Raw genomic sequence first — 27,205 nt, 5'->3', positions numbered from 1 at the left:
TCTCTGCTCGAAGGAAAACAACCCCAGCCTGTCCAGTCTCTCTTCATAGCTGAAGCGCTCCAGCCCAGGTAACATCCTGGTGCATCTCCTCTGCACCCTCTCCAATGCAATCACATCCTTCCTATAGTGTGGCAACCAGAACTGCACACAGTATTCCAGCTGTGGCCTAACTAGCGTTTTGTACAGCTCCATCATAACCTCCTTGCTCACTGTGCACAAATTGGCTGCCACGTTTCCTACAGTGACCACACTTCAAAAAGTACTTCATTGGCTGTGAAGCGCTTTGGGACGTCCGGAGGTGGTGAAAGGCGTTATAGAAATGCAAGTCTTTCTTTATGAATCCCTTTTCTTTCAGAATGAAGCCTTCCTGAAGGACAACAGTAACGGAGCTCAGCGGGTATTGGACGGTGTCAACTGCGTGATCCAGTCGGTTAGCGAATACAGCACTGGCCCAACCAAGGCCGTCACCGCCTGGCTGACCGACCAGGTGGCTCCAGACTACTGGACGCCCAACTCCCAGATCATCGTGAGTCAACCCCTAATAAACCCAATAGAATTCCGTCATTGTCCTCAACCCAGACCACAGGCCCCTCGCAGGAGCATGGGGGGTGGGGGGGGGAGGGGAGAGCGGTGGGGAGTATCTCTCGCCTCTCGAGTCACAAGGTCGTGGGTTCGAGTCCCACTCCAGAGACTTGGGCACAAAAGTCCAGGCTGATTCTCCCAGTGCAGTGCTGAGGGAGTGCCGCACTGTCGGAGGAGCCGTCTTTCAGATGAGACATTAAACCAAGGCCCCGTCTGCGCTCTCACGTGGATGTAAAAAATCCCATGGTCATTATATCGAAGAAGAGCAGGGGGGAGTTCTCCCCGGTGTCCTGGGGCCAATATTTATCCCTCAACCAACATCACTAAAACAGATGATCTGGTCATTATCACATTGCTGTTTGTGGGAGCTTGCTGTGTGCAAATTGGCTGCCGCGTTTCCCACATTACAACAGTGACCACACTTCAAAAAGTACTTCATTGGCTGTAAAGCACTCTGGGACATCCTGAGGCTGTGAAAGGCGCTATAGAAATGCAAGTCTTTTTTGGTCCTTTGTCCTTCTCGTTCTTTCTATCTTTCTGTTTCCCCAACAACCCTGAGAATCTCCTACGGGCCGCTAGAAGCTAGATCATTCAGTCTGCCAGCGTCTTTAAAAAAAAAAAAAAAAAAAAACATGACCACCTTGCGACAGAGGTGAAGAAGGCGGCTCACCACCACCTTCTCGAGGGCAATTAGGGATGGGCAATAAATGCCGGCCTTGCCAGCGATGCCCACATCCCTTGAATGAATTTGAATAAAATACTTCAGTGGGTTGGGGGGGACGTTAGACTCTTTCTGAATGGAGGGACTGAGATGGGCCGAATGGCCTACCACATCCGCGACCATCTTGTGGTAAACACACGAGATCCAAATCAATGAGATTATCTTGGCCGGTCTTTGGGCTTATTCAAAAGCTGCAGGACAAAGTTTCTGAGTGTGTCAATTATACCCCACCACCTTCCCTGTCCTGGGCAGATGACCTACTCCCCAGCCTTCCACCCACACTGCTGTTGGACGAGCCACTAGAAGACAGGAGATAGCTGGAGGAGGAAGGCTGGCAGACAACTTGTATTTATTTATGCAGCACCTTTAACGTAGTAAAACGTCCCAAGGCGCTTCACGGGAGCGATTCTCAAACAAAATTTCACTCCGAGCCACGTGAGGAGCTATTAGGACAGGTCAAAGAGGTTTGTTTTAAGGGGCGTCTTAAAGGAGCAGAGAGGTTTAAGGAGGGAATTCCAGAGCTTGGGGCCCAGGCAGCTGTAGGCACAGCCGCCAACGGTGGGGTAGAAAAATAGGAGCAGGAGTAGGCCATTCGGCCCTTCGAGCCTGCTCCGCCATTCACTATGATCATGGCTGATCCTCTATCTCAATACCATATTCCTGCTCTCTCCCCATACCCCTTGATGCCTTTTGTGTCTAGAAATCTATCTTATCTCCTTCTTAAATATATTCAGTGACTTGGCCTCCTCAGCCTTCTGTGGTAGAGAATTCCACAGGTTCACCACCCTCTGAGTGAAGAAATTTCTCCTCACCTCAGTCCTAAATGTCCTACCCCGTATCCTGAGACTGTGACCCCTCGTTCTAGACCCCCCCAGCCAGGGGAAACATCCTCCCTCCATCCAGTCTGTCTAGCCCTGTCAGAGTTTTATACCTTTCAATGAGATCCTCTCTCATTCTTCTAAACTCTAGTCAATGCAGGCCTAGTCGACCCAATCTCTCCTCATACGACAGTCCTGTCATCCCAGGGTGACGGCAATCGGCGATTCGTCCCTTGCCCATTGCGCGCCGGTGTTCCAACGCATTGCCCCTTGCCTGGGACCAGTCCAAACTCTTTCAGAGCTGAGCCAGTTAAGCAAACCTGCCCCTCTCCCCACCCCTCAGATGTGCCCCTCTCCAGATCGTTGTTGGATTTGGTACCTCGTAGTCCAGTCGCTCCCTATTAACACCAGACCTGGTTCCTCACAGGACTGCCACCAGTGTAAGAAGGCCTTTGAAGAAGGAGAGCGGAAACATCACTGCCGGTCGTGCGGCGAAGGGTGCTGCGACATCTGCTCCGGGAAAAGCATGCCCGTCCCAGAGCGGGGGTGGGGCAACGCCGCAGTAAGAGTGTGCAACGATTGCTTCAGAACAGGTGGGAACAGCACAGGTAATAGTCACTCACCTGAATCAGTCATTCATGAAAGAAAGACTTATGAAATAATACTGAGCGGCCTGCGGGTGGCGCTGTCCAGGGAGAGTATAAATACTCGGGCACGGGCCCAGCTTGCGCAGGACATTCTTAACAGGAACTAGTGAAGGACACAACTAGACCTCCATGTTGGAAAACAGTTGATTAAAGCTTAGTTTAACGCTTAGACCAAGTGCCGAGTAGTTTTCTTACATCAGTTACTGCTTTGTTTTCTTCTGTTAAGCTGGGACGATGTCGCCACCCTGCCGCGTATCTCGCCAACGCTTGCCGCGCGCACAGTGAGCAGCGAGGTCATCGTAACCTCCCGTTTTTTTTGAGGTGGAATTGTGCCCTGCCAAAAAACGATTTTTGAGAAGCCACTAGTCCATGGCATCTCCTCAGGGCGGGGGGCCATGGGCTAACGTTCTCCTGGGCGTCACTCAGAGGAAAGGCAGAGCGAAACACAAACTATGGTCGGTGGAAACCCTTTTTAGTCCCCTCAGTCACAAGGACCAGAATTCCCCGGACTTCTTCATCCCACTTGGCACACTCCAGGAGTCTCGTCTGACACAAAGCTGGGTGGGTGTGTGTGCTGCGAGGAGGATGCAGAGAAACTCCAGTATGATTTGGGCAGATGCAGTATAATGTGGATAAATGCGAGGTTATCCACTTTGGTGGCAAAAACAGGAAGACGGATTATTATCTGAACGGCAATAGATTGGGAAAAGGGGAAGTGCAACGAGACCTGGGTGTCCTTGTGCACCAGTTGTTGAAGGTAAGCATGCAGGTGCAGCAGGCAAATGGTATGTTGGCCTTCATAGCGAGAGGATTCAAGTACAGGAGCAAGGATGTCTTGCTGCAGTTGTGCAGGGCCTTGGTGAGACCACACCTTGAGTATTGTGTGCAGTTTTGGTCGCCTTATCTGAGGAAGGATGTTCTTGCCATGGAGGGAGTGCAGCGAAGATTCACCAGACTGATACCTGGGATGGCAGGAATGACGTATGAAGAGAGATTGAGTCGATTGGGCTTGTGTTCGCTAGAGTTTAGAAGAATGAGAGGGGATCTCATTGAAACTTCTAAAATTCTAACGGGACTAGACAGACTAGATGCAGGAAGGATGTTCCTGATGACGGGGGAGTCCAGAACCAGGGGGTCACAGTCTAAGGATAAGGGGTAAGCCATTTAGGACTGAGATGAGGAGGAATTTCTTCACCCAGAGAGTGGTGAACCTGTGGAATTCTCTGCCACAGAGGGCGGTGGAGGCCAGTTCATTAAATATATTCAAGAAGGAGTTGGATATATTTCTTAAGGCTAAAGGGATATGGGGAGAAGGCAGGGACAGGGTACTGAATTTGGATGATCAGCCATGATCTCATTAAAGAGCGGAGCAGGCTCGAGGGGCCGAATGGCCGCCTCCTGCTCCTATCTTCTGTGTTTCCCTGAACTGAAGCTGGTTTAACGCGAGATCAATATTAAGGGAATCAAGGGATATGGGTATCGTGCAGGAAAGTGGAGATGAGGTAGAAGATCAGCCATGATCGTATTGAATGGTGGAGCAGGCTCGAAGGGGCCAAATGGCCGACTCCTGCTCCTATTTCTTATAGCTTGATCCAAGCTCCCTATCACCAGAGCTTCCTCCAGCGCCTACAACCCTCTGCGATCTCTGCGCTCCTCCAGTTGTGGCCGCCCTGATCTTCACGGCTCACCCACTGGTGGCCTAGCCTTCAACCGCCGAGAATGGCCGGTCTCTCTGCTGTGCATTCTAAGTCAAACGATGCCTCTACCGCTGCCTTGACTGAGCGCAGCGAAGCGATACAGGCCAGGGATCAAACGCAGGATATTTGTCGGCGATGATAACGTCGGTTATCCACTCGCGCATTGATTGACAACAGCTGATCAGCTAGTTAGGTTGGCTTTGAGCAGCTCGGGACAGCAGCATGAGTAAAGTTAACAGTGCAACTATAAAACCTCGCACTCTCACCAACGTTTTGGTGATATCTTTAAAGAACGACTTAGTTATATAGCGCCTTTCATGACCACCGGACCTCCCAAAGCGCTTTACAGCCAATGAAGTACTTTTTGAAGTGTGGTCACTGTTATAATGTAGGAAACGCAGCAGCCAGTTTGCACACAGCAAGCTCCCACAAACAGTGATGTGATAATGACCGGATCATCTGTTTTTTAGTGATGTTGGTTGAGGGATAAATATTGGTCCCAGGACACCGGGGCGAACTCCCCCCTGCTCTTCTTCGAAATAGTGGCCGTGGGATCTTTTCCAACCACCTGAGGGGGCAGACGGGGCCTCGGTTTAACGTCTCATCCGAAAGACGGCTCCTCCGACAGTGCGGCTCTCCCTCAGCACCGCCCCTCGGACAGTGCGGCGCTCCCTCAGCACCGCCCCTCGGACAGTGCGGCGCTCCCTCAGCACCGCCCCTCGGACAGTGCGGCGCTCCCTCAGCACCGCCCCTCGGACAGTGCGGCGCTCCCTCAGCACCGCCCCTCGGACAGTGCGGCGCTCCCTCAGCACCGCCCCCTCGGACAGTGCGGCCCTCCCTCGGCACCGCCCCCTCGGACAGTGCGGCGCTCCCTCAGCGCCGCCCCTCGGACAGTGCGGCGCTCCCTCGGTACTGGCACTGGGTGTTATCATAGTCAGCCTAGATTTTTGTGCTCGAGTCTCGAGTGGGGCTTGAACCCACGACCTTCTGACTCGAGAGGTGAGTGTGCTGCCCACACGGTTCCTTCTGAGAAAGTCATTCATCAAGGCCCTGTAACGCTCTCTTGTTCAGTCCACTGAACTCTGAAGCTGTGCAACCACTTAAGTGTTGAACAGGATGTTGGTCTAATTAAGCTGGGAGACTGATCAAGTCTTGCTGGCAGCTGTGAAGAATGTAACTGATGGATTGGGGCAGTCTCTAAGTGCTTACATTGATAAAATGACCAAATCAATCGATTGAATTCAATGAGCTACTCTGCACTAACAAGTGTCGCTGGTTCGAGCAGGGACTGGCGGATGCGAGATGCTGAGCTTGTGGCTGCTAAGGAAAGGATTGACGTAAAGGAGCCTAGCTCACGCTCGCCTTCCGTTACAAGCGAAGGTCAAGGATTGCGTAAACCATTCCCAAAATGAAGATGGTCATAAAATATTTCTCTTTTTTTTAATTCGTTCCTGGGGGATGTGGGCGTCGCTGGCAAGGCCAGCATTTCTTGCCCATCCCCTAATTGCCCCTCGAGAAGGTGGTGGTGAGCCGCCTTCTTGAACCGCTGCAGTCCGTGTGGTGAAGGCGCTCCCACAGTGCTGTTAGGGATGGAATTCCAGGATTTTGACCCAGCGACAATGAAGCAACGGCCGATAAATCCCAAGTTGGGATGGTGTGCGACTTGGAGGTGGTGGTGTTCCCATGCGCCATTTAAAGAAAAAAAATTATTAATTAATTTCACAATATGCAAACATAAGACTTGGGAGTTTCCCTAAGGAAAGGGGAGGGTGTGGTATCCGTGCTTGATTTTTGTAAAAATGCATATTCTTGAGTGATCTACATTTCAGAAAATATATATATTTTTTATATCATCGGTGGGTTCCTGGGTGTGATGGCCACTGGGCCAACTGAAATTCTGGGAATGGATGCCTTATCCTCGAAGCTTGCAGCACAGAACGAGGCCATTCGGCCCATCATGCCCGTGCTGGCTCTTTGCAAGAGCTGTCTTTCTGGGAATTGTGCTGGATGGCAACAGATGAAATGTGCACCAGGCGAGTCGCTTGCCTTCCCCGTACACGGTCCGGCTTTTACAGTTCCATCTTTTTTTTCTTTTATTATTGATTCTTGGGATGTGGGTTATCCAGTCATCTTCTTAGGCAGTCCCTCGGAATTGGGGTTGTCCACGAGGGTCCTGACGTTCCAGGTCCCGAACGTCATTTTAAAGAGTAGGAGATGCTTGTGCGTGAATTCTTTTAATGCGGGGTGGCTGTTGTACACCAGCTACCACACGGGGCTTGACAGAGCAAGACGATTGGAGACCAGGCTCTGCTACACCGGCCTAGCACACACACACAAACATAGTGCTACTGTCCTCCTCCCTCCTTCCCGCAGGTCCTCTCTGCCTGGGTTTCATAGGCTGCAGTGTGGTCCTCCCGACCCCGCTGCTGCTGGTCCACGCTGCGCCACTCCCTCTCCCCCGGGCCCCGCCCTCTCCCCCGACCTCGCCCCCCGGGCCCCGTCCTCGACCCCGGGCCCCGCCCTCGCCCCGACCTTATAGTGTGTCTCCTATCCACTGAGCCACCTCTGTCACCTTTAACAAACGAACATACGAATTAGGAGCAGGAGTCGGCCACTCGGCCCCTCGAGCCTGCTCCGCCATTCAATAAGATCGTGGCTGATCCGATTACTCCACATTCCCTCCTACCCCCGATAACCTTTCACCCCCTTGCTTACCAAGAATCTATCTACCTCTGCCTTAAAAATATTCAAAGACTCTGCTTCCACCGCCCTCTGAGGAAGAGAGTTCCAAAGACTCACCACCCTCTGAGAAAAAAAATTCTCCTCATCTCTGTCTTAAATGGGCGACCCCTTATTTTTAAACAGTGACCCCTAGTTCTAGATTCTCCCACAAGAGGAAACATCCTCTCCACATCCCCCCTGTCCAGACCCCTCAGGATCTTATATGTTTCAATCAAGTCACCTCTTACTCTTCTAAACTCCAGCGGATACAAGCCTAGCCTGTCCAACCTTTCCTCATAAGACAACCCGCCCATTCCAGGTATTAGTCTAGTAAACCTTCTCTGAACTGCTTCCAACACATTTACAGCCTTCCTTAAATAAGGAGACCAATACTGTACACAGTACTCCAGATGTGGTCTCACCGATGCCCTGTATAACTGAAACCCGGGCTGGCTGTCCTTGATTAACCCGTACATTTCCCAACACCCTTTAATTGAATCTCCCTCAGTAACAGCCCATCAGAAACCCATTAGCGGACACGTCACGATTGGTGTGACACAAAATGGCTGCCAAATTCACCCAGTTAGCCACAGTTACTGCACTTCGATAAGTGGGGGGGTTAACAATCCCCACTGCTCACAGAGGGGCACATGCGTGCTAACGCGATTTGCCTGCTAATTCTGGAGATGTGAGATTACAAAATGCTGAGGTAGTGTGGGATCTGGGGGGTCCTTGTACATGAATCACAAACAGTTAGCATGCAGGTACAGCAAGTAATTAGGAAGGCAAATGGAATGTTGGCCTTTATTGCAAAGGGAATGGAGTATAAAAGTAGGGAAGTCCTGTTACAACTGTACAGGGCGTTGGTGAGACCACACCTGGAGTACTGCGTACAGATTTGGTCTCCTTATTTAAGGAAGGATATACTTGCATTGGAGGCAGTTCAGAGAAGGTTCACGAGGTTGATTCCTGGGACGAAGGGGTTGACGTATGACGAAAGGTTGAGCAGGTTGGGCCGACACTCATTGGAGTTTAGAAGAATGAGAGGGGATCTTATTGAAACATATAAGATTCTGAGGGGGTTTGACAGGGTAGATGCAGAGAGGATGTTTCCCCTCATGGGGGAATCTAGAATGAGGGGGCATAGTTTCAGAATAAGGGGAAACCCTTTTAAATCGGAAATGAGGAATTTCTTCTCTGAGGATTCTCTTCCCCAGAGAGCTGTGGGGGCTGGGTCATTGAATATATTCAAGGTGGAGATGAGACAGATTTTTGAACGGTAAGGGAGTGAAGGGTTATGGGTATCGGGCAGGGAAGTGGAGTTGAGGCCAAGATCAGATCAGCCATGATCTTATTGAATGGTGGAGCAGGCTCGAGGGGCTGAATGACCTCCTGCTCCTACGTCTTATGTTCTTATATTGACCAAAGGCTTGGTCGCAGAGGTAGGTTTTAAGGATCGTCTTAAAGGAGGGAAGAGAGAGGTTAAGGGTCAAAACATTCAGCGGTTGCTGAGCGAGCTCGTGTTACGCGGTGAGACGAGTTCGCCAGTGAGCGAGACACTGGGAATGTCGCTGCCCCTGTGCGTTGGGCACTGTGGGAGAGGGGTCGGTGGAGCATGATCGAGCGCGACATAAACACTGGTCTTTCGGTCATTTCTGCCTGAAGTGGACTGACGTCGCTTCCAACTGAAAGCTGCTTTCTTCCTTTCACTCGACTGAATTGATTTGCATTGCAGGCAAGGAGCTGGAGGCGGCCAGGGAAGGGAAAGGACTACTGGCTCGCAGGATCACCGAAGTGGCGCAAAGCACGCTGGATGTGATGACTTCGGCGGTTGAATTTCCCCTCGGTACGTACAACCCAACCGTATTGTCTGGTGTCAACTCCTGTGTTAGTAAACCGGCACCCGGGTTATAAGCTGCACCCCCTTTGTACCGAGAGGGCACAGAAGGCGGCCTGAAGGGTCCACTAGAGAATAAGAGTAAAGAGGTCTTACTGCAATTATATAGGGCCCTGGTGAGACCACACCTGGAGTATTGTGGACAGTTTTGGTCTCCTTACCTAAGGAAGGATATACCTGCCATAGAAGGAGTGCAACAAAGGTTCACCAGACTGGTTCCTGGGATGGGGGGATTGTCCTATGAGGAGAGATTGAGTAGACTAGGCCTATATTCTCTAGAGTTTAGAAGAATGAGAGGTGATCTCATTGCAACATACAAAATTCTTACAGGGCTCGACAGGATAGATGCAGGGAGGATGTTTCCCCCTGGCTGGGGAGTCTAGAACCAGGGGTCACAGTCTCAGAATAAGGGGTCGGCCATTTAGGACTGAGATGAGGAGAAATTTCTTCACTCAGAGGGTTGTGAATCTTTGGAATTCTCTGCCCCAGAGGGCTGTGGAGGCTCAGTCGTTGAGTATATTCAAGGTTGAGATCGATAGATTTTTGGATATTAAGGGAATCGAGGGATATGGGGATAGTGCAGGAAAGTGGAGATGAGGTAGAAGATCAGCCATGATCTTATTGAATGGCGGAGCAGGCTCGAGGGGCCGAATGGCCGACTCCTGCTCCTATTTCTTATGTCCTTATGTTCTAGCCGATCTCCCGTGGTGTTGCTCACCCCCTGCGGGTTGACCTCCAGAGCGCCCACGGGGTCGCTGATGGGAAATTCTCTGCCAGTGAAGTCCGTGTTGGAAAGTGGTTTTTGATTGGTTGCTGGGGAATTTGAGCCAATCACAACATTTGCATATGCAATGACTTGTTACATGAAACATTTATACACGTTCAAAAATAGAATGCGAGGATACATTTGTAATGGCTCCGTAGTAAAGCCTGTGCCATTCTTGGCTATTCGACTACGGAAGGCATCACAGTCCTGTCATCACCTGATGGCCACACACGAGCATTTTTATTTTTAGCAGGGTCTCCATGGATAAAGAGCAGGAGATGTTTTATATACTCACACCCCGCCACTCCCCTAATCCGGCGCTAATTCTTCTGCTCTGATAGAGGGCAGTGAATTCAGGAGGGACTGGGAATCGAATCTGGGGTCTTTCTGGGGGATGGGAAGTAGATGAGCGGCAAGGAGGTCTGTCGGTAAGTAGCTGAATGTAGCCAGCTGCCGATCATGGTGCCCCCTCTGTAGGTCGGTGGTGATGGGAACCTAAGAAATAGGAGCAGGAGGAGGCCATTCGACCCCTCGATGGCACCTTGCCGTGGATCAGTGGGTCGCACTCTCACCTCCAAGCCAGAAGGTCGTGGGTTCGCGCCCCACTCCAGAGACTTGGGCGCATAAGCATCCCGGTGCCAGTACCGAGGGAGTGCCACACTGTCGGAGGTGCCGTCTTTCGACAAAGCGCTTTACATCCACTGAAGTACTTTTGCGGAGTGGTCCCTGTTGCAACGTAGAGGGGGGGTGTTGAGGAAATCAGGCTCCTGATCATTATCCAGTGGCCCGTCCTCGACGTGTGTGCGACTGGGTGCGGGCAGGTGATGCTTTCTGCTGGCGAATAGCCGGACCACCCTCGCGGCTCACCAGTGGCGACTTAGGCAAGGTAGCAGAGGGGCGGCGGTTGCTGGTAGGAGAGGAAGGCGGCGCGGCCTGCGTGCGAGGTGGCTAACGGCCCTGCGGGGTATTTTTTTTTTTGCCGGTTGTTGTCTTTCCAGGGCTCGTCAAGGACGTGGCCAGGCCTGATTACTGGGTGCCGGATCACAAGCTCGTGAAGTGCCACCGCTGCGAGAAGCCCTTCACGGCGAAGACGGCCAAACACCACTGCCGAGCCTGCGGCCTGGGCTTCTGCGGCCAGTGCTCCCCGGAGCTGAGGCCAGTACCCTCGCGGGGCTGGGACCACCCGGTCAGGGTCTGCGTGGACTGCAGCAAGAAGAAAGGGGAGCTCTGAAGACAAAAAGAATACCGGCGCTTCCAGCCCCTCCGCAAATATATATATAGGCCCCCCGTTTGGATCTCGTCCCCTTCCAGAGCTGTGCCACCTGAATAAACACAGCGTGCAGCCTAGGACTAGTGTGGTGACTTGGGCCTTGCTTAAAGAACGGGGGACGGCCCGCCAGGTGCACTCTCCTCTTCTTCTTGGGCAGTCCCTCGGAACCGAGGATGACTTGTTTCCACATTAAAAATGAGTTCTCAGGTGACTGATGAGCCCAATGCGGGACCTACAGTCTCTGTCACAGGTGGGGCAGACGGTGGTTGAAGGGGCGGGTGGGTGGGTGCTTGGGTTGACGTGCGCTCCTTGCGCTTGGCTTCTGCTTGCTCCCGGCGAAGAGGCTCGAGGTGTTCGGCGCCTTCCCGGATGCTTCTCCTCCACTTTGTGCAGTATTGGGCCAGGGATTCCCAGGTGTCGGTGGGGATGTTACACTTTTTCAAGGAGGCTTTGAGGGTGTCCTTGAAGCGCTTCCTCGCCTCACGGGCTCGGAGGCTGCCAGTTGTACCTGCGGTGTGTTTCTGGAGGCTCCGCCCCTGCACTCCTGCCATTGGTCGCCCGACCCGTCTGTCTTTGTGAAGCCCCACCCCCTCCCCCAGGGCCAAACTCTTTGCTCCCCGATTGGATGAGCCTCAACTTCAGTCAAACTTTTTATCCCCCCCCATCAGAGATTTTTTAATCAACAGGCGAAAGAGTTCAAAGAAAATTTTTTAAAAGCACAGTTTTTTTATTTTTTAGTGCCTGTTGATTTTTCTCCCGAGTTGCTTGCAGTGGTACCCAGGAGACCAATCTTCACTCCCTGGAGACTCGACAAACCCCGATACAGGCCTCATAAGAAATAGGAGCAGGAATAGGCCACTTGGCCCCTCGAGCCTGCTCCGCCATTCAATAAGATCATGGCTGATCTTGGGCTCAAAGCCACTTCCCCGCCCGCTCCCCATAACCCTTCACTCCCTTATCTTGCAAAAATCTGTCTATCTCCACCTTAAATGTATTTAATGACCCAGCCTCCACGGCTCTCTGGGGCAGAGAATTCCACAGATTTACGACCCTCTGAGAGAAGAAATTCCTCCTCATCTCAGTTCTAAAAGGGCGACGATTTATTCTGAAACTAGATTTCCCCACGAGCTCATTCAGTAAGTGATCAGGTTGCTCTGTGTCTAAGAGGGAGAGGGTTTCACCCCCCACGCACACTGCCTCCCCCTCCCAGAAAAAGAGAGGTTCGTATTCACCTACTAACTGATAAACCAAAAGATATCGGTCTCGGAACAGGAGTCGGCCATTCAGCCCCTCAAGCCTGCTCCGCCATTCAGTTAGATCATGGCTGATCTGTATCTTAACTCCATCTACCCGCCTTGACTCCCTCTCCCTTAATACCCTTAGGCGATGGCTATGGTGTAGAAAGCAGTTCAGACCCTCCTTTTTGTTATCCGTTAGATGAATCTGTAAACAATTTGAAAGGCTCACTTGGAGCCATGAAGTAATTTGAAATGATGTAAAAGCACTTTTCCACCACTAGAGGGAGCTCTGCTCTGTACCTGGTCCACAGGTGGCCCCTTGCTGTCAGATACCTGGTCCACAGGTGGGCCCTTGCTGTCAGATACCTGGTCCACAGGTGGCCCCTTGCTGTCAGATACCTGGTCCACAGGTGGCCCCTTGCTGTCAGATACCTGGTCCACAGGTGGCCCCTTGCTGTCAGATACCTGGTCCACAGGTGGCCCCTTGCTGTCAGATACCTGGTCCACAGGTGGCCCCTTGCTGCCAGATACCTGGTCCACAGGTGGCCCTTGCTGCCAGATACCTGGTCCACAGGTGGCCCCTTGCTGCCAGATACCTGGTCCACAGGTGGTCTTTGCTGTCAGATACCTGGTCCACAGGTGGCCCTTTGCTGCCAGATACCTGGTCCACAGGTGGCCCCTTGCTGCCAGATACCTGGTCCACAGGTGGTCTTTGCTGTCAGATACCTGATCCACAGGTGGCCCTTTGCCAGATACCTGGTCCACAGGTGGCCCTTTGCTGCCAGATACCTGGTCCACAGGTGGCCCTTTGCTGCCAGATACCTGGTCCACAGGTGGCCCCTTGCTGCCAGATACCTGGTCCACAGGTGCTCTTTGCTGCCAGATACCTGGTCCACAGGTGGGCCCTTGCTGTCAGACACCTGGTCCACAGGTGGCCCCTTGCTGTCAGACACCTGGTCCTGCAGCAGTGAATCCCAAAAGGACACCTGGACAATCGCCTCAGGAACTGAGTCCGTGTCACCATTCTGGACCACTGTCCCGCCCCTCCACAAAGGTGCTCTGAATCTTTTGTCCTGCCTCAAGTCTCTCCGTAGCATTTTCTAACTTTTTTAAACCCATATTAAGTAGTACTGGACCTGGTATCGATACCTCGCCTGCTTTTATTCAGATTAAAATGCACACATCGCAGCTTCCTATTGCCTCAGACTGAGCCACACGGACCTGAGCTAAACCCTGGTTGGTGCTGAATTACTGGATCTCATGGGGTGTCCGTTGAGTCTTATCAATTTTTTTTTCTTTATCACTATCGGGATGTGGGCGTCGCTGGCAAGGCCGGCATTGATTGCCCATCCCTCGTCACCCTGAGAAGGTGGGTGGTACCGATGAGTGTGTCTCGTTGGGCCACTTCGAAGTCAACTATGTTAGTGTGGGACTCGAGTCACACACAGGCCCAGAGTGGGTAAGGACGGCAGATTTCCTTCCCTAAAGGACGTTAGTGAACCCGTTGAGTTTTTACGACAATCCAGTAGTTTCGTGTTGTTTTATAACTAACTTCAAATTCACAAACTCCCATGGTGGGATTTGAACTCACGATCTCTGGATTGTTCGTCCAGTAAGATAACCACTAAACTACCGTACACCTTGGGGTGATTGGCCTTTGCACCCTCAGGCTTAGAGGAAATGTCACCTGGGATTCTGGCTCCTGATTACCCAGTAAGGAAGGTGCAAGTGTAAACACCTTGGGTGGGAACAGGACCAGGCTTGGGTGTGATGTACCCCTTGGTCGAGCAGCCCATTGACGCTCATTGTCTATGCTCCTATATGAAGAAGGACCTGCTGGGCGACCATTGGACCCAAGGCAAGAGTTAGTGTTGAGGAGAGGAATGGAGAAAATTAAGTTTGGGGGGCGGCGGATAAGAGAGGCAATGATTTATTTTTTTATTCATTCTCGGGATGTAGGCGTCTGGCAAGGCCGGCGTTTATTGCCCATCCCCAGTTGCCCCTTGAGAGGGCGGTGGTGGCACAGAACTATTTCAAATCTCCAGCTGTTGCCAAACCAAAGGCTTCTACAAATTGGACGTCTGTTCCTTGCTCAACGCCCCAACCAGCCACGTTGCTTCTGGTGAAACCTGGGTGGCACAGATCCAAAACTTGGGGTCTTCCTGATGGGGATGTTTGTCGTTGTAGCTGGTTTCTAGGCCTTTGGGGTCTGAGAGACTCCCTTGCATAACCTTTATTCAGCAGCCATTGTTCAATCTGGTCTCGTTTTGAGTTAAACCAGTTGTCCCAACCCATCATTCTCCCTGTCCACTGCCAATCCTCCCTCGGGATATTCCTGCCAGGGTTGATTAAGCTCGGGGAAGGGAAGGTTAATGTTCCTACTCGAATGTGCTTAGCAACCGTCACTAATGAACACACAAAAAAGATGTCCTGTGACAGGAAGTGGCTCCAAGTTTATACCACATGACAGGAAGGCCTACTAACTAACCAGGAAACTTTAACCTTTAAATGTTGGTTGATTGGGTTCTTCCCCAGTGCCTAAACCATGTGGTGCAGTACTGAGCCCTACAGACCAGGGCTGGAATATCCCAGGCCAGGAATATCCCAGGCCTGGGCTGAGTAGCCTGTCGTTTAATCCCTGTTCTAAATTAGTTAAGCTCACTGGCTCGGCAGTCTAGGCTCTGGAACTGCCGTCAGCATCCTGGAGGGGTGGGGTCTGGTTATAAGGAATCTCAGTCCTGATCACCATCCCCTGGCCCCTGACGGAACATGCGGATATTTTTGGCGAGGATAGGATTGCGATGCCCTCCGTGGTCAAATAGCCTACTGGTTCTCACTGGCCAGAACCGCACGCGGAGAATAGTTGAGGCAGTGGAGCCTGACCGACGCGTGTGGTTGAAGTATCCCCGGGGTTGGGGGAGGGGGAGGGGAAGGCGAGTGAGTGCCTTCAGACAGAGATGGGCAACCGTTTAGAAACTGAGTGACTTTAGCATTATATTTAATATATCGGGAGTGAATATTGGAGCTGGAGCTGGGACTTGTGGTTCACTCACTCACAAATTAAAATAAACAGAGTCTATTTCCTCAAACTACAGCAAAATCTCCCAATTACAGCAGGATTATTTCACTCGCAAAATGCAGAGAGTGGACGATTTATATAAATGCAAGTTGTTGTTGTAGCTGAGCTGATAGATGCACGATACAAATTCTGTGCGTAAACCCCATCCCAGTCACTGACAGCGGTGCGGCCTCCCAGCGTGACTGACGGAGGAATTACCCAATCGTCTCCATTCCGGCTGGAACGCTCTCCAGTATTCTATCCGGGGATTGTGGTGCGGGATGGGGATGGCCTACTTGGCTTGTGTTTTAACACTACTGTTCAGTCAATGTGACCAAATGAGAATAGATTTTATACTTTAATAGCCCGACCCTTCTAATAAACTGGAAATATTGTACCTGTCTCATTAAAAACTGAGATTTCAACTTGAGGTTTTGCCCTTTGTTCTGTACAATTGAGCCCGGACATAAAGCGCAGCTTGCGACTGTCAAAAGATAGACTTTGCAACGAGCAGAGGGAGTGAGATTAATTGGAGAGCTTTATCAAAGAGCCAGCACAGGCACAATGGGCCGAATGGCCTCCTCCTGTGCTGTATCCTACTATGTTACAGATGAACAGTTTGAGGAGGAGCGAAACCACGATACATAGCAACAGGAGGAGGCCATTCAGCCCCGTCCGGCCATTCAACTCGAACACGGCTAAAAGGGGGCTGGCAGAGATTGAGTGGAGGACTTCGTGACTGAAGTAACAGTAAATGATCTTTTGCCAGACGAGGCCTAAGCACGGGACCTACAATTACCTGAGTCGTTGGGCACGTCGGCCGGAGTTCCTGCTGCCCCGTCAGCCCTGCTGGAAAGGGCCCGAGTGCGGAGTGTCGTGGGAGGACCGGGCTGGCCTTGGGTGTGAGGCCCCTCATGACTGAATGGCCTGCTGAAACTCCACGTTCCGCTTGTGCCCTCGCACAGCCTACGATTTCCCACCCTTCCACCCCGCCACTCTGAAACCTCAGGGCCCCTCTGACTTGACGCCCCTCCGCCCCCCAACCTCCCCACCCCTCTGACTCCCCCTTAGCCACTCTGACCCCCCCCAACCTCCCCACCTCTCTGACTCCCCCTTAGTCCCTTGACTCCTCACGTCCCGACCTCTCTGACTCCCCCCACCTACCCACCAGCCCCTCTGACTCCCCCCAACCTCCCCACCCCTCTGACTCCCCCACCTCCCCAGCCCCTCCAACTCCCCCCACCCCTCTGACTCCCCCCTAGCCCCTCCGACTACCCCCCAGCCGTGACTCCCCCCCCAGCCCCTCTGACTCCCCCCCAGCCCCTCTGACTCCCCCCCCCAGCCCCTCTGACTCCCCCCCAGCCCCTCTGACTCCCCCCCCAGCCCTCTGACTCCCCCCCCAGCCCCTCTGACTCCCCCCCCAGCCCCTCTGACTCCCCCCCCAGCCCCTCTGACTCCCCCCCCCCCAGCCCCTCTGACTCCCCCCCCCCCAGCCCCTCTGACTCCCCCCCCCCCAGCCCCTCTGACTCCCCCCCCAGCCCCTCTGACTCCCCCCCCCCAGCCCCTCTGACTCCCCCCCCCAGCCCCTCTGACTCCCCCCCCAGCCCCTCTGACTCCCCCCAGCCCCTCTGACTCCCCCCCAGCCCCTCTGACTCCCCCCCAGCCCCTCTGACTCCCCCCCAGCCCCTCTGACGTCCCCCCCAGCCCCTCTGACTCCCCCCCCAGCCCCTCTGACTCCCCCCCCAGCCCCTCTGACTCCCCCCAGCCCCTCTGACTCCCCCCAGCCCCTCTGACTCCCCCCCAGCCCCTCTGACTCCCCCCCCCGCCCCTCTGACTCCCCCCACCTCTCTGACTCCCCCCCAGCCCCTCTGACTCCCCCCCAGCCCCTCTGACTCCCCCCCAGCCCCTCTGACTCCCCCCCAGCCCCTCTGACTCCCCCCCAGCCCCTCTGACTCCCCCCCAGCCCCTCTGACTCCCCCCCAGCCCCTCTGACTCCCCCCAGCCCCTCTGACTCCCCCCAGCCCCTCTGACTCCCCCCCAGCCCCTCTGACTCCCCCCCAGCCCCTCTGACTCCCCCCCAGCCCCTCTGACTCCCCCCCAGCCCCTCTGACTCCCCCCAGCCCCTCTGACTCCCCCCAGCCCCTCTGACTCCCCCCCAGCCCCTCTGACTCCCCCCCAGCCCCTCTGACTCCCCCCCAGCCCCTCTGACTCCCCCCCAGCCCCTCTGACTCCCCCCCAGCCCCTCTGACTCCCCCCCAGCCCCTCTGACTCCCCCCCGCCCCTCTGACTCCCCCCCCCAGCCCCTCTGACTCCCCCCCAGCCCCTCTGACTCCCCCCCCCCGCCCCTCTGACTCCCCCCCCCCAGCCCCTCTGACTCCCCCCCCCCAGCCCCTCTGACTCCCCCCCCCAGCCCCTCTGACTCCCCCCCAGCCCCTCTGACTCCCCCCAGCCCCTCTGACTCCCCCCAGCCCCTCTGACTCCCCCCCAGCCCCTCTGACTCCCCCCCCAGCCCCTCTGACTCCCCCCCCAGCCCCTCTGACTCCCCCCCCCAGCCCCTCTGACTCCCCCCCCAGCCCCTCTGACTCCCCCCCCAGCCCCTCTGACTCCCCCCCAGCCCCTCTGACTCCCCCCCAGCCCTCTGACTCCCCCCCAGCCCCTCTGACTCCCCCCCCAGCCCCTCTGACTCCCCCCCAGCCCCTCTGACTCCCCCCCCCCAGCCCCTCTGACTCCCCCCCCAGCCCCTCTGACTCCCCCCCCAGCCCCTCTGACTCCCCCCCCAGCCCCTCTGACTCCCCCCCGCCCCTCTGACTCCCCCCCGCCCCTCTGACTCCCCCCCGCCCCTCTGACTCCCCCCCCAGCCCCTCTGACTCCCCCCCCAGCCCCTCTGACTCCCCCCCAGCCCCTCTGACTCCCCCCCAGCCCCTCTGACTCCCCCCCCAGCCCCTCTGACTCCCCCCCAGCCCCTCTGACTCCCCCCCAGCCCCTCTGACTCCCCCCCAGCCCCTCTGACTCCCCCCCCAGCCCCTCTGACTCCCCCCCAAGCCCCTCTGACTCCCCCCCCCGCCCCTCTGACTCCCCCCCCAGCCCCTCTGACTCCCCGCCCCTCTGACTCCCCCCCCCCGCCCCTCTGACTCCCCCCCGCCCCTCTGACTCCCCCCCCGCCCCTCTGACTCCCCCCCCCGCCCCTCTGACTCCCCCCCCGCCCCTCTGACTCCCCCCCCGCCCCTCTGACTCCCCCCCCGCCCCTCTGACTCCCCCCCGGCCCCTCTGACTCCACCCCCAGCCCCTCTGACTCCCCCCCCAGCCCCTCTGACTCCCCCCCCAGCCCCTCTGACTCCCCCCCCAGCCCCTCTGACTGCCCCCCCAGCCCCTCTGACTCCCCCCCCCCCAGCCCCTCTGACTCCCCCCCCCCCCAGCCCCTCTGACTCCCCCCCCAGCCCCTCTGACTCCCCCCCCCAGCCCCTCTGACTCCCCCCCCCAGCCCCTCTGACTCCCCCCCCCAGCCCCTCTGACTCCCCCCCCCAGCCCCTCTGACTCCCCCCCAGCCCCTCTGACTCCCCCCCAGCCCCTCTGACTCCCCCCCCCAGCCCCTCTGACTCCCCCCCAGCCCCTCTGACTCCCCCCCAGCCCCTCTGACTCCCCCCCCAGCCCCTCTGACTCCCCCCCAGCCCCTCTGACTCCCCCCCGCCCCTCTGACTCCCCCCCGCCCCTCTGACTCCCCCCCGCCCCTCTGACTCCCCCCCGCCCCTCTGACTCCCCCCCCAGCCCCTCTGACTCCCCCCCCAGCCCCTCTGACTCCCCCCCCAGCCCCTCTGACTCCCCCCCCCAGCCCCTCTGACTCCCCCCCCAGCCCCTCTGACTCCCCCCCCAGCCCCTCTGACTCCCCCCCCAGCCCCTCTGACTCCCCCCCAGCCCCTCTGACTCCCCCCCCAGCCCCTCTGACTCCCCCCCCCCAGCCCCTCTGACTCCCCCCCAGCCCCTCTGACTCCCCCCCAGCCCCTCTGACTCCCCCCCAGCCCCTCTGACTCCCCCCCAGCCCCTCTGACTCCCCCCCCCAGCCCCTCTGACTCCCCCCCCAGCCCCTCTGACTCCCCCCCCCCAGCCCCTCTGACTCCCCCCCCCCCCCAGCCCCTCTGACTCCCCCCCCCCCAGCCCCTCTGACTCCCCCCCCCAGCCCCTCTGACTCCCCCCCCAGCCCCTCTGACTCCCCCCCCAGCCCCTCTGACTCCCCCCCCAGCCCCTCTGACTCCCCCCCCAGCCCCTCTGACTCCCCCCCAGCCCCTCTGATTCCCCCCCCAGCCCCTCTGATTCCCCCCCCAGCCCCTCTGATTCCCCCAACCTCCTCACCCCTCTGACTCCCCCTTAGTCCCTCTGACTCCTCATGTCCCGACCTCTCTGACTCCCCCTCCCACTCCCAGCCCCTGCGACTTCCCCCCCCCCCCCCAGCCCCTCTGACTCTTCCCCTCTCCCCATTAAATCGCCAACATTAAACCACCAGAAGGCTGGAGATAAGAAACCGACTCAATTGGAGGAACCAGCAAAAATACCTCAAATTATTCTCTCTCAGCTGAATCAGCAACGCGACAGATAGACAGATTAAAATATGGAAATGTTTGACGCTATTTCCCTAGAAACACAAAACGCTGCCAGTCTTTATCTAGCTGTCTGTGAGCTGCAGGCATTTCCCCACCTCTAGCTCTTAGGCTGCTGAGGCCTGTGAAATAACTGCAGCGAGGTCACAGGGCCTCTGGGGGAGGAATTGGGCCCACCATATTATTTTTTTGACCAGTTATCAAGTGTTTACAGCACAGAAATCGGCCATTCAGCCCAAGAGGTCTATGTCGTCATTAATGAGATTTGATGTGTTGCGTGACCCAGTTTAACTTTCTAACTGAACGGTCAGTGCTAGTGTCAGCTGTGGCCCAGTGGGCAGCATTCTCTAGGTGGGAGGAGCTAGGAGTGAGCCAGGTGTGACTGGTTGCCTAATTGCAGCTGGGTGTTGGAGGGAGTTTTGGAAAAAGTTGGTGGAGGGTTTTGGGGTGTGGTTTGCAGGTTTTGGGGCCTTTTTGGCCCACAAAGAACAGCCAGATGGCGGCTGAGGGGTCCGGAGGGCCGGGCCCCTCGGAGGACAATGTTCCCGAGAGGAATTTGATGCGGGAAAAAACTGTGGTGGGTAGGGGAACAAAACGGCCCAAAGATTTGGGCCGGGACCTCAGAAGGTTCGGTAAAGAAAATACCGTCGTAGTACAATGTGAAGACAGGAAGATTCGAGCCTGGGATATAATCCAGGCGGTTCAGGAGGACTGTGGTGAAGGAAGCTGTTTTGCATGCCGTCCGAAACCAAGTGTGGGATTTGAGGTGACGGTGAGTGGCCGTGAGGAGGTCGAAAGACTGCTGCTCAGTCTGAAAGTTGGGGAGAAATTTTTGGAGGTGACCCTGCTGTATTCTGAGGAGGTGGTGGTTTCATTTTTGAACTTGCCTGTGTACATCGAGGACGAAGTGCTGAGCAAGAAATTGGAGTCGTGGGATATTAAAATCTGTTCCGAAATCAAGAGGAGGTACTATCCGGGAACAAGGGTGGCAGACGGAACCCGGTATGTCAAGGTGCGATTCCCGGAGGGGGTAAGGTCTTTGCCTTATAGTATGAAGTTCGAGACTCTGGAGGGAGTACAATACTTTCGGGTGCTGCACGACAATCAAGTAAAAGTATGTTACTATTGTTTGGGACATGATCATCTCGTGAGACATTGCCCTGATTTGTATTGCTACAATTGTGGTGAGTCGGGACATATCGCGAGGAGCTGCAAGGCAGCGAGCTGTGGGGTGTGTCGTAAAGGCCCCGCCCGCTGTGAGTGTGTGGCGGAAGGGAGCGAAATGAGCGATGAGATGGGAGAAGGAGCAGGGGAGGAGCGTGGAACGGCCGGAGGTGCGGTGCAGTCGGAGGACACAGCCGGTAAAATGGAGGAAAAAGGAGCACAGGAGGAGGCAGAGGTTGGCGGAGCGGAGATGGAGTTGGAATTGGCGGAAAACACGGCGTGTGCTATGGAGGGGAACAAAGACAACAGCGGGCAGCAAGGGTCGAGTGCAGACTCGAGCCTTTGTGCAGTTCGGCTCCCCCTAGGGAGTCTGGTGTCGGCGGGGGGAGTGGAGGCGGGAGTGGGGTGTGTGGTGGATGGGAGTGCTCCGGGGAAAGGAGCGGAGTTGGATATTTTGGTGGGCGGGAGGGGGCAGGGCGGGGAGAGGGTGCAGGAGGCAGAGGCCTTAAAGGGACAGCAGAATGGGATCGGCGAGATAGAGACGTTAGAAGAGAGCAATCTAGGTGAGCCATTGTCCCATGGAGTGAGGGAACAAGGTGCAAGGGTCAGAAGTAGAGATGTGGTCGAAGGGGGTGGCACAGTGGGAGAAACTGCGATAGCAGAAAGACTCTCACTGGGAGATGAAGTATCTGATGGGGAGCAGGATTATGTATCTGACGGGGAGCAGGCACAGGGGGTTGCAGAAGAGCTTGAGTGTGAGGAATTAGAGGGGGACAGAGACATGGAAGTCGGGGATGGGGTGGCATCTTGTGGAAAGGGAAAGGTTAGTGAGGGGCAGAAGGAGGGAGAAAGGGCAGCCCCTGGGCCCAAAGGTAAGGCAAAAAAGAGGCTGAAACAGCAGGGAGGGGTTAAACAGGAGGGGAAAAAGAGCCGGAGGCTGCAGGAAAAAGCAACAGCTGGGCGAAAAGTTGCGAAGGAGCATGAGAGGAGGGAAGAGCCAGAGATTAAATGATGGGGAGATTATTGGGCATACTTCCCTTCTTTGGAGCCATGATTACATTGGTCTCGATCAATGTGAACGGACTGAGGGGTGAGAAGAAATTGCAGCAGTTGTTGCAGGGTTTTAAAGGCACGGACTTGTTGTGTCTGCAAGAAACCTTTTGGGATGAGGATATTCTGGAAAGAGTTCAGAGGGTTTGGAAGGGAGAGGTGTTTGCAAGTTGTGCGAACAACAACCGTAGAGGGGTGGCTGTTTTGGTGAGTCTGTCCATAGAAGAGAATGTTGCCTTGGTGGACAAGGACACTGAGGGAAGATTTTTACGGCTAAGGGTAAAATTGGAAGGTTTTAACTGTGATCTTTTTAATATCTATGCACCGAACAACCATGGGAAGCGTCGCGAGTTTTTTCGGGGGTTATTCACTAAAGTGGCAGAGATGGAAAATCCTTGTATTGTGGGGGATTTTAATGTATTTTTATCTTGGATGGACATTTCAGCCCAGATGACTTTTAAAGAGGATAACTCCAGAGGGATGATTACAAAAATGATGGCAAATTTAAATTTGAGAGACTTATGGAGGGACCGGAACCCCATAAAAAGGGAGTTCTCCAGAGCAGGTTGGGTGGGTGATGTTTTAAAACAGAGCCGAATAGATTTTGTGCTAATGCGGGAAGGGTTAAGTTCGGAGGTGATGGAGATTTTTTATAAAAAAGTATTTTTTAGTGATCACTCGGCTTTGGTTCTTAGAATTAGGAACAGCAGAGTTAAGATCGGTTCAGGGGTGTGGATTTTAAACAATCAATACCTGAAGGAAAGTGCTTATAAAGAAGGGATTTTAAATATAATAAGGAATGCTCAGAGGGAACTTTTGTTCTTGAAAGAAAGAAGAGTTTGGTGGGACAATTTTAAATACGAGGTTAAAAAAATTTCGGTGCGTTATGGGAAAAAGAGGGCGGCAACTAACCGGTATCGAGAAGAGAATTTAAACAAAAGGTTTATGGATGTCTGTAAAGCAGTGGATGGAGGGGATAAGGGAGCTGAGACTAAGTTACGGGTGCTAAAGGAAGAGTGGGAATTACTGCAAGCGGAAAAATGCAAGGGGGCCATTCTCCGTGCAAAGGCTAGAGATGCATTGGAGGGCGAAAGATGCACTATATATTTTCTAGAGCAAGAGAAACGGCGACAGAGATTATCGTTAATTGAGGAATTGAAGGTGGGGGAGAGGATTATTCATGAAAGTGGGGAGATTTTGGAGGCAGCTAGCAGCTTTTATCAAGAGCTATATACAAAAGAAGACATTTCCAATTTGGAGATGGAGAGGGTTACTGCTTTTATTGAAAAGGGTTTAAAGGAGGATGAGAGAGGCATGTGTGATAAAGAAGTAGGATTAGCAGAAATAAAAGTAGCAATAAGTGGAATGAAGGGGGGGGGTAAAGCCCAGGGTCCGATGGACTAAGTGCAGAATTTTATAAGGAATTTTTCGAGATTTTAAGTCCATTGCTCTTAGGAGTTTTTAAGGAAATTGAAATTGAGGGAGGTCTGGCCCCATCCATGAGGAGAGGTATCATAAGCTTAGCTTATAAAAATAAAGGGGATAGACGGGATCTGAAGAATTGGAGGCCCATCACACTATTAAATGTGGATTATAAGATCTTGGCGAGGGTTATGGCAAACCGTTTGAAGGAGGTGTTACCGGAGATAGTTTGGCCCTCTCAGTCCTATGGAGTCATAGGCCGGGACATTGCGGATTCTGTGGTCTCAATCCGAGATGCGATAGAACTCATGGAAGAGAGTGGGAGGGAGGCTTATGTATTAAAGATAGATCAAGAGAAAGCCTTTGATAGGGTCTCTCATGAGTTTTTATTGAAGGTTTTGGAAGCATTTGGTTTCAAGGAAAATTTCATTCAGTGGATAAGGATTTTTTATTCAAACATATTTAGCTGTGTTAAATGTAATGGTTTTTTATCCAAGTATTTTCCGATACAGAGATCTGTGAGGCAGGGTTGTCCCCTGTCCCCACTGCTGTACACATTGGTAGCAGAACCATTAGGTTACATGATGCGAAAGAAACAAGGTGTAGTTGGGATTGTGGTACCCAGTTCCGGGCTGGTGTCGGTGATACACCAATATGCAGATGACACAACCTTAACATTGAGAAATGGGGAGTCAGTGAGGAAAGCTATGGAGGTAGTGGAGGAATATTGTAGAGCTTCAGGTGCCAGAGTGAATTATAGTAAGTCCCAATGCCTGGTTGCAGGGAGGGGTAGGGGGGAATGGTTGGGGGAATGTCTCTTTAAGGTGGTGGAGGTTTTGGAAGTTCTGGGGGTGCATATGGGGTGCAAGAAAGACAGGGAAGAAGTGGATCGATTAAATTGGGAACCGAAGGTTGTGAAAATTAAAAAGATTTTGGGAAGATGGGAAAGAAGGTGGTTGAAAGTGCAAGGAAGAGCGACCGTGGTGTCTGCTCTCCTGCTGTCTAAGCTATGGTACTTATTGACGGTGGAGGATATTCCTGAGTGGGCAGAAAAGTCCATCCGAGAGGCTTGTGTGAGGTTTTTATGGGAAGGGAAACCAGCCTTGGTGGCTTACAATACCATCATTGGACAGAGAAATCAGGGAGGACTCAACTTCCCAGATATTGATTTGAAGAAAAAATCCTTTAGAATCAAATGGGTGAAGAGATTTCTTCAGAAGTCAAATTCAAGTTTTTGGAAGAGTTGTTTTGAGCATTTTTAAAAACAAAGTGGGATAGGAGGGCAGGGGATATTGTATATGGAATACAATAATATGTTTTTGAAATCGATTAAGCTCCTCCCTAGATTTTATAAGGGGGTTGTAGAGACTTGGGCTCAATTTTTAAAAAGTGTGCGGTTTAGGCCCAAGGGGGCTGAGGAATTTTTAGAGCAGCCCTTATTTTTGAACAGGTGGGTCAACATCGAAGGAGAGGTTTTATTTAATCAAGCTTTTATAAAAGCTGGGATTATATCGGTGAAAGATGTATTATACGAGGTGATTCCAGGTTGGTTGTCGGAAGCGATTGTGAGGGACATGGTGTGGGAGGAGGATCAGGAGGTAGAAGGAAAAGCAACAGGAATCATGTATGAGAAGATTGTGAGGGCAATGCCACAGGATTGGATGGAAGAAATAAATGCAGAAATCTCCAAAGGAAGTAAAATGCGTCCTGCTTTTCCAAGCTTCGTACTGGAGAAAGGAGGAGAGTTAGTCCAATTTGACAACTGTAATACTCGCGATTTCTATGAGGTATTTAGAGAATGGAGATTCAAGGCACCTGCTGGTCAGGAGTTTTGGCAGAGTATATACCCACAGCTGGACTTCAACAGGATTTGGAAAGGAGTGTGGGCGAATTTTAAATGCCCAGAATGGATTGAGCTGGATTTCAAATTGGCTCACAACCGGATTTTTACCATGACGGTCTTGTGCAAGATTGGACGTGTGAAGGCGGCAACTTGCCCAGTGTGTGGGACACAGGATGAGACTCTGTCCCATTTACTGGTGTTATGTCCGCAGTTAAATGACTTTAAGTACTATGTTCGACAGTTGTGTGAAGCTTTTTTGCTGGGTGGGGACCGAACGGCAAGAATGGGAATCCCGTGGGACTCAATTTTGAGATGGGGATTGCTGGAGACTCTGCCAGAGTCTAGTGGAGCGGCAATTAATTTAATGTTCAGTTTGGCTAGATTCGTGATTGTGCAAAGAAGGAATGCTCTGTTTTTTAAGGGGCGGAGAATCAATCTAAGAGAGTATTTTAAATATAAGTTAAAAGACCATTATAAGGCTCTGTGAATGTTTTATTCAGAAAGGAATTTAAGGACAGTATTTTACAACCAATTTTTAAAGTTCAATCGATTAGTATATGTTGCAGGTGACAAATTAAACTTCAGGTTTTGATGTTAAAGTGTGGTGGCGGAATGGCTGTGTAGGGTGGTGGAATTGATTTGTATCATACGATGTAATGATCACGATGTTGTAAATGTTCTTAATGTTCAGTAAAGTATATTAATTTAAAAAAAAAAGTGGGTAGCTCCCTCGCCTCTGAGTCAGAAGGTTGTGGGTTCAAATCCCGCTCCAGGGACTTGGGCACAAAAATCTAGGCCGACACTCCCAGTGCAGTACTGAGGGAGTGCTGCACTGTCTGAGGTGCCATCTTTCGGGTGAGACGTTAAACCGAGGCCCCGTCCACCTCTCAGGTGGACGTAAAAGATCCTACGGGACACTATTTCGACAGAAGAGTTGTGTCCTGGGGCCAATATTTATCCCTCAACCAACATCTAAAACAGATTATGTGGTCATCATCACCTTGCTGTTTGTGGGAGCTTGCTGTGCGCAGATTGAAGTGGAACTGTGTCTGTCCTCTCCGTGTTTTGCCAAAGCACATTGTTTTAGAAGTGCACCACCTGCTGCTGGAAGTTGTAACAGCGACACAATCTGAGTGTAACCCCGAGAGAGGGAGAAAAGACAGACTTGCATTTCTCTAGCACCTTTCACCACCTCAGGACGTCCCAAAGCACTTTACAGCCAATGAAGTGCAGTCACTGTTGTAATGTGGGAAACGTGGCAGCCAATTTGCGCACAGCAAGCTCCCACAAACAGCAATGTGATAATGAGCAGATCATGTTTTTAGCGATAGTTTAGAAAATAAATATTGGCCCCAGGGAGAACTCCCCTGCTCTTCTTTGAAATAGTGCCCGTGGGATCATTTACATCCACCTGAGAGACCACATGGGGTTTCATCCAAAAGGCAGCACACCCTCACTACTGCCCCTCCGACAGTGCGGCGCTCCCTCAGCGCTGCCTCTCCGACAGCGCTGCCCCTCCAACAGTGCGGCACTCCCTCAGCGCTGCCCCTCCGACAGTGCGGCGCTCCCTCAGCGCTGCCTCTCCGACAGTGCTGCCCCTCCGACAGTGCGGCACTCCCTCAGTGCTGCCCCTCCGACAGTGCGGCACTCCCTCAGCGCTGCCCCTCCGACAGTGCAGCACTCCCTCAGCGCTGCCCCTCCGACAGTGCGGCGCTCCCA

The 27,205-nt window shown here is 53.5% G+C and overlaps 2 protein-coding genes across 2 annotated transcripts in view; both read left to right on the top strand.

Annotated features, from left to right (window-relative positions):
• Positions 1-15,840, top strand: part of LOC147096693 (zinc finger FYVE domain-containing protein 1-like) — a 31,117-nt gene extending 15,277 nt beyond the window's left edge. The window contains exons 5-8 of the mRNA XM_085973126.1: positions 356-526; positions 2,549-2,729; positions 8,922-9,032; positions 10,848-15,840. Coding sequence (XP_085829252.1) covers positions 356-526; positions 2,549-2,729; positions 8,922-9,032; positions 10,848-11,080 — 696 coding nt within the window. The 3' untranslated portion in view covers positions 11,081-15,840. The remainder of the gene's footprint in view (positions 1-355; positions 527-2,548; positions 2,730-8,921; positions 9,033-10,847) is intronic.
• Positions 1-27,205, top strand: part of LOC147096692 (homeobox protein otx5) — a 213,841-nt gene that overhangs the window by 130,561 nt on the left and 56,075 nt on the right. The window lies entirely within an intron of this gene.

The sequence above is a fragment of the Somniosus microcephalus genome, chromosome 34 (genome assembly GCF_052327205.1).
Source record: "Somniosus microcephalus isolate GS21.2 chromosome 34, FLI_Smic_1.0, whole genome shotgun sequence".
Taxonomy (NCBI): Eukaryota; Metazoa; Chordata; class Chondrichthyes; order Squaliformes; family Somniosidae; genus Somniosus; species Somniosus microcephalus.
This window is presented reverse-complemented; position numbering and strand designations above follow the sequence as displayed.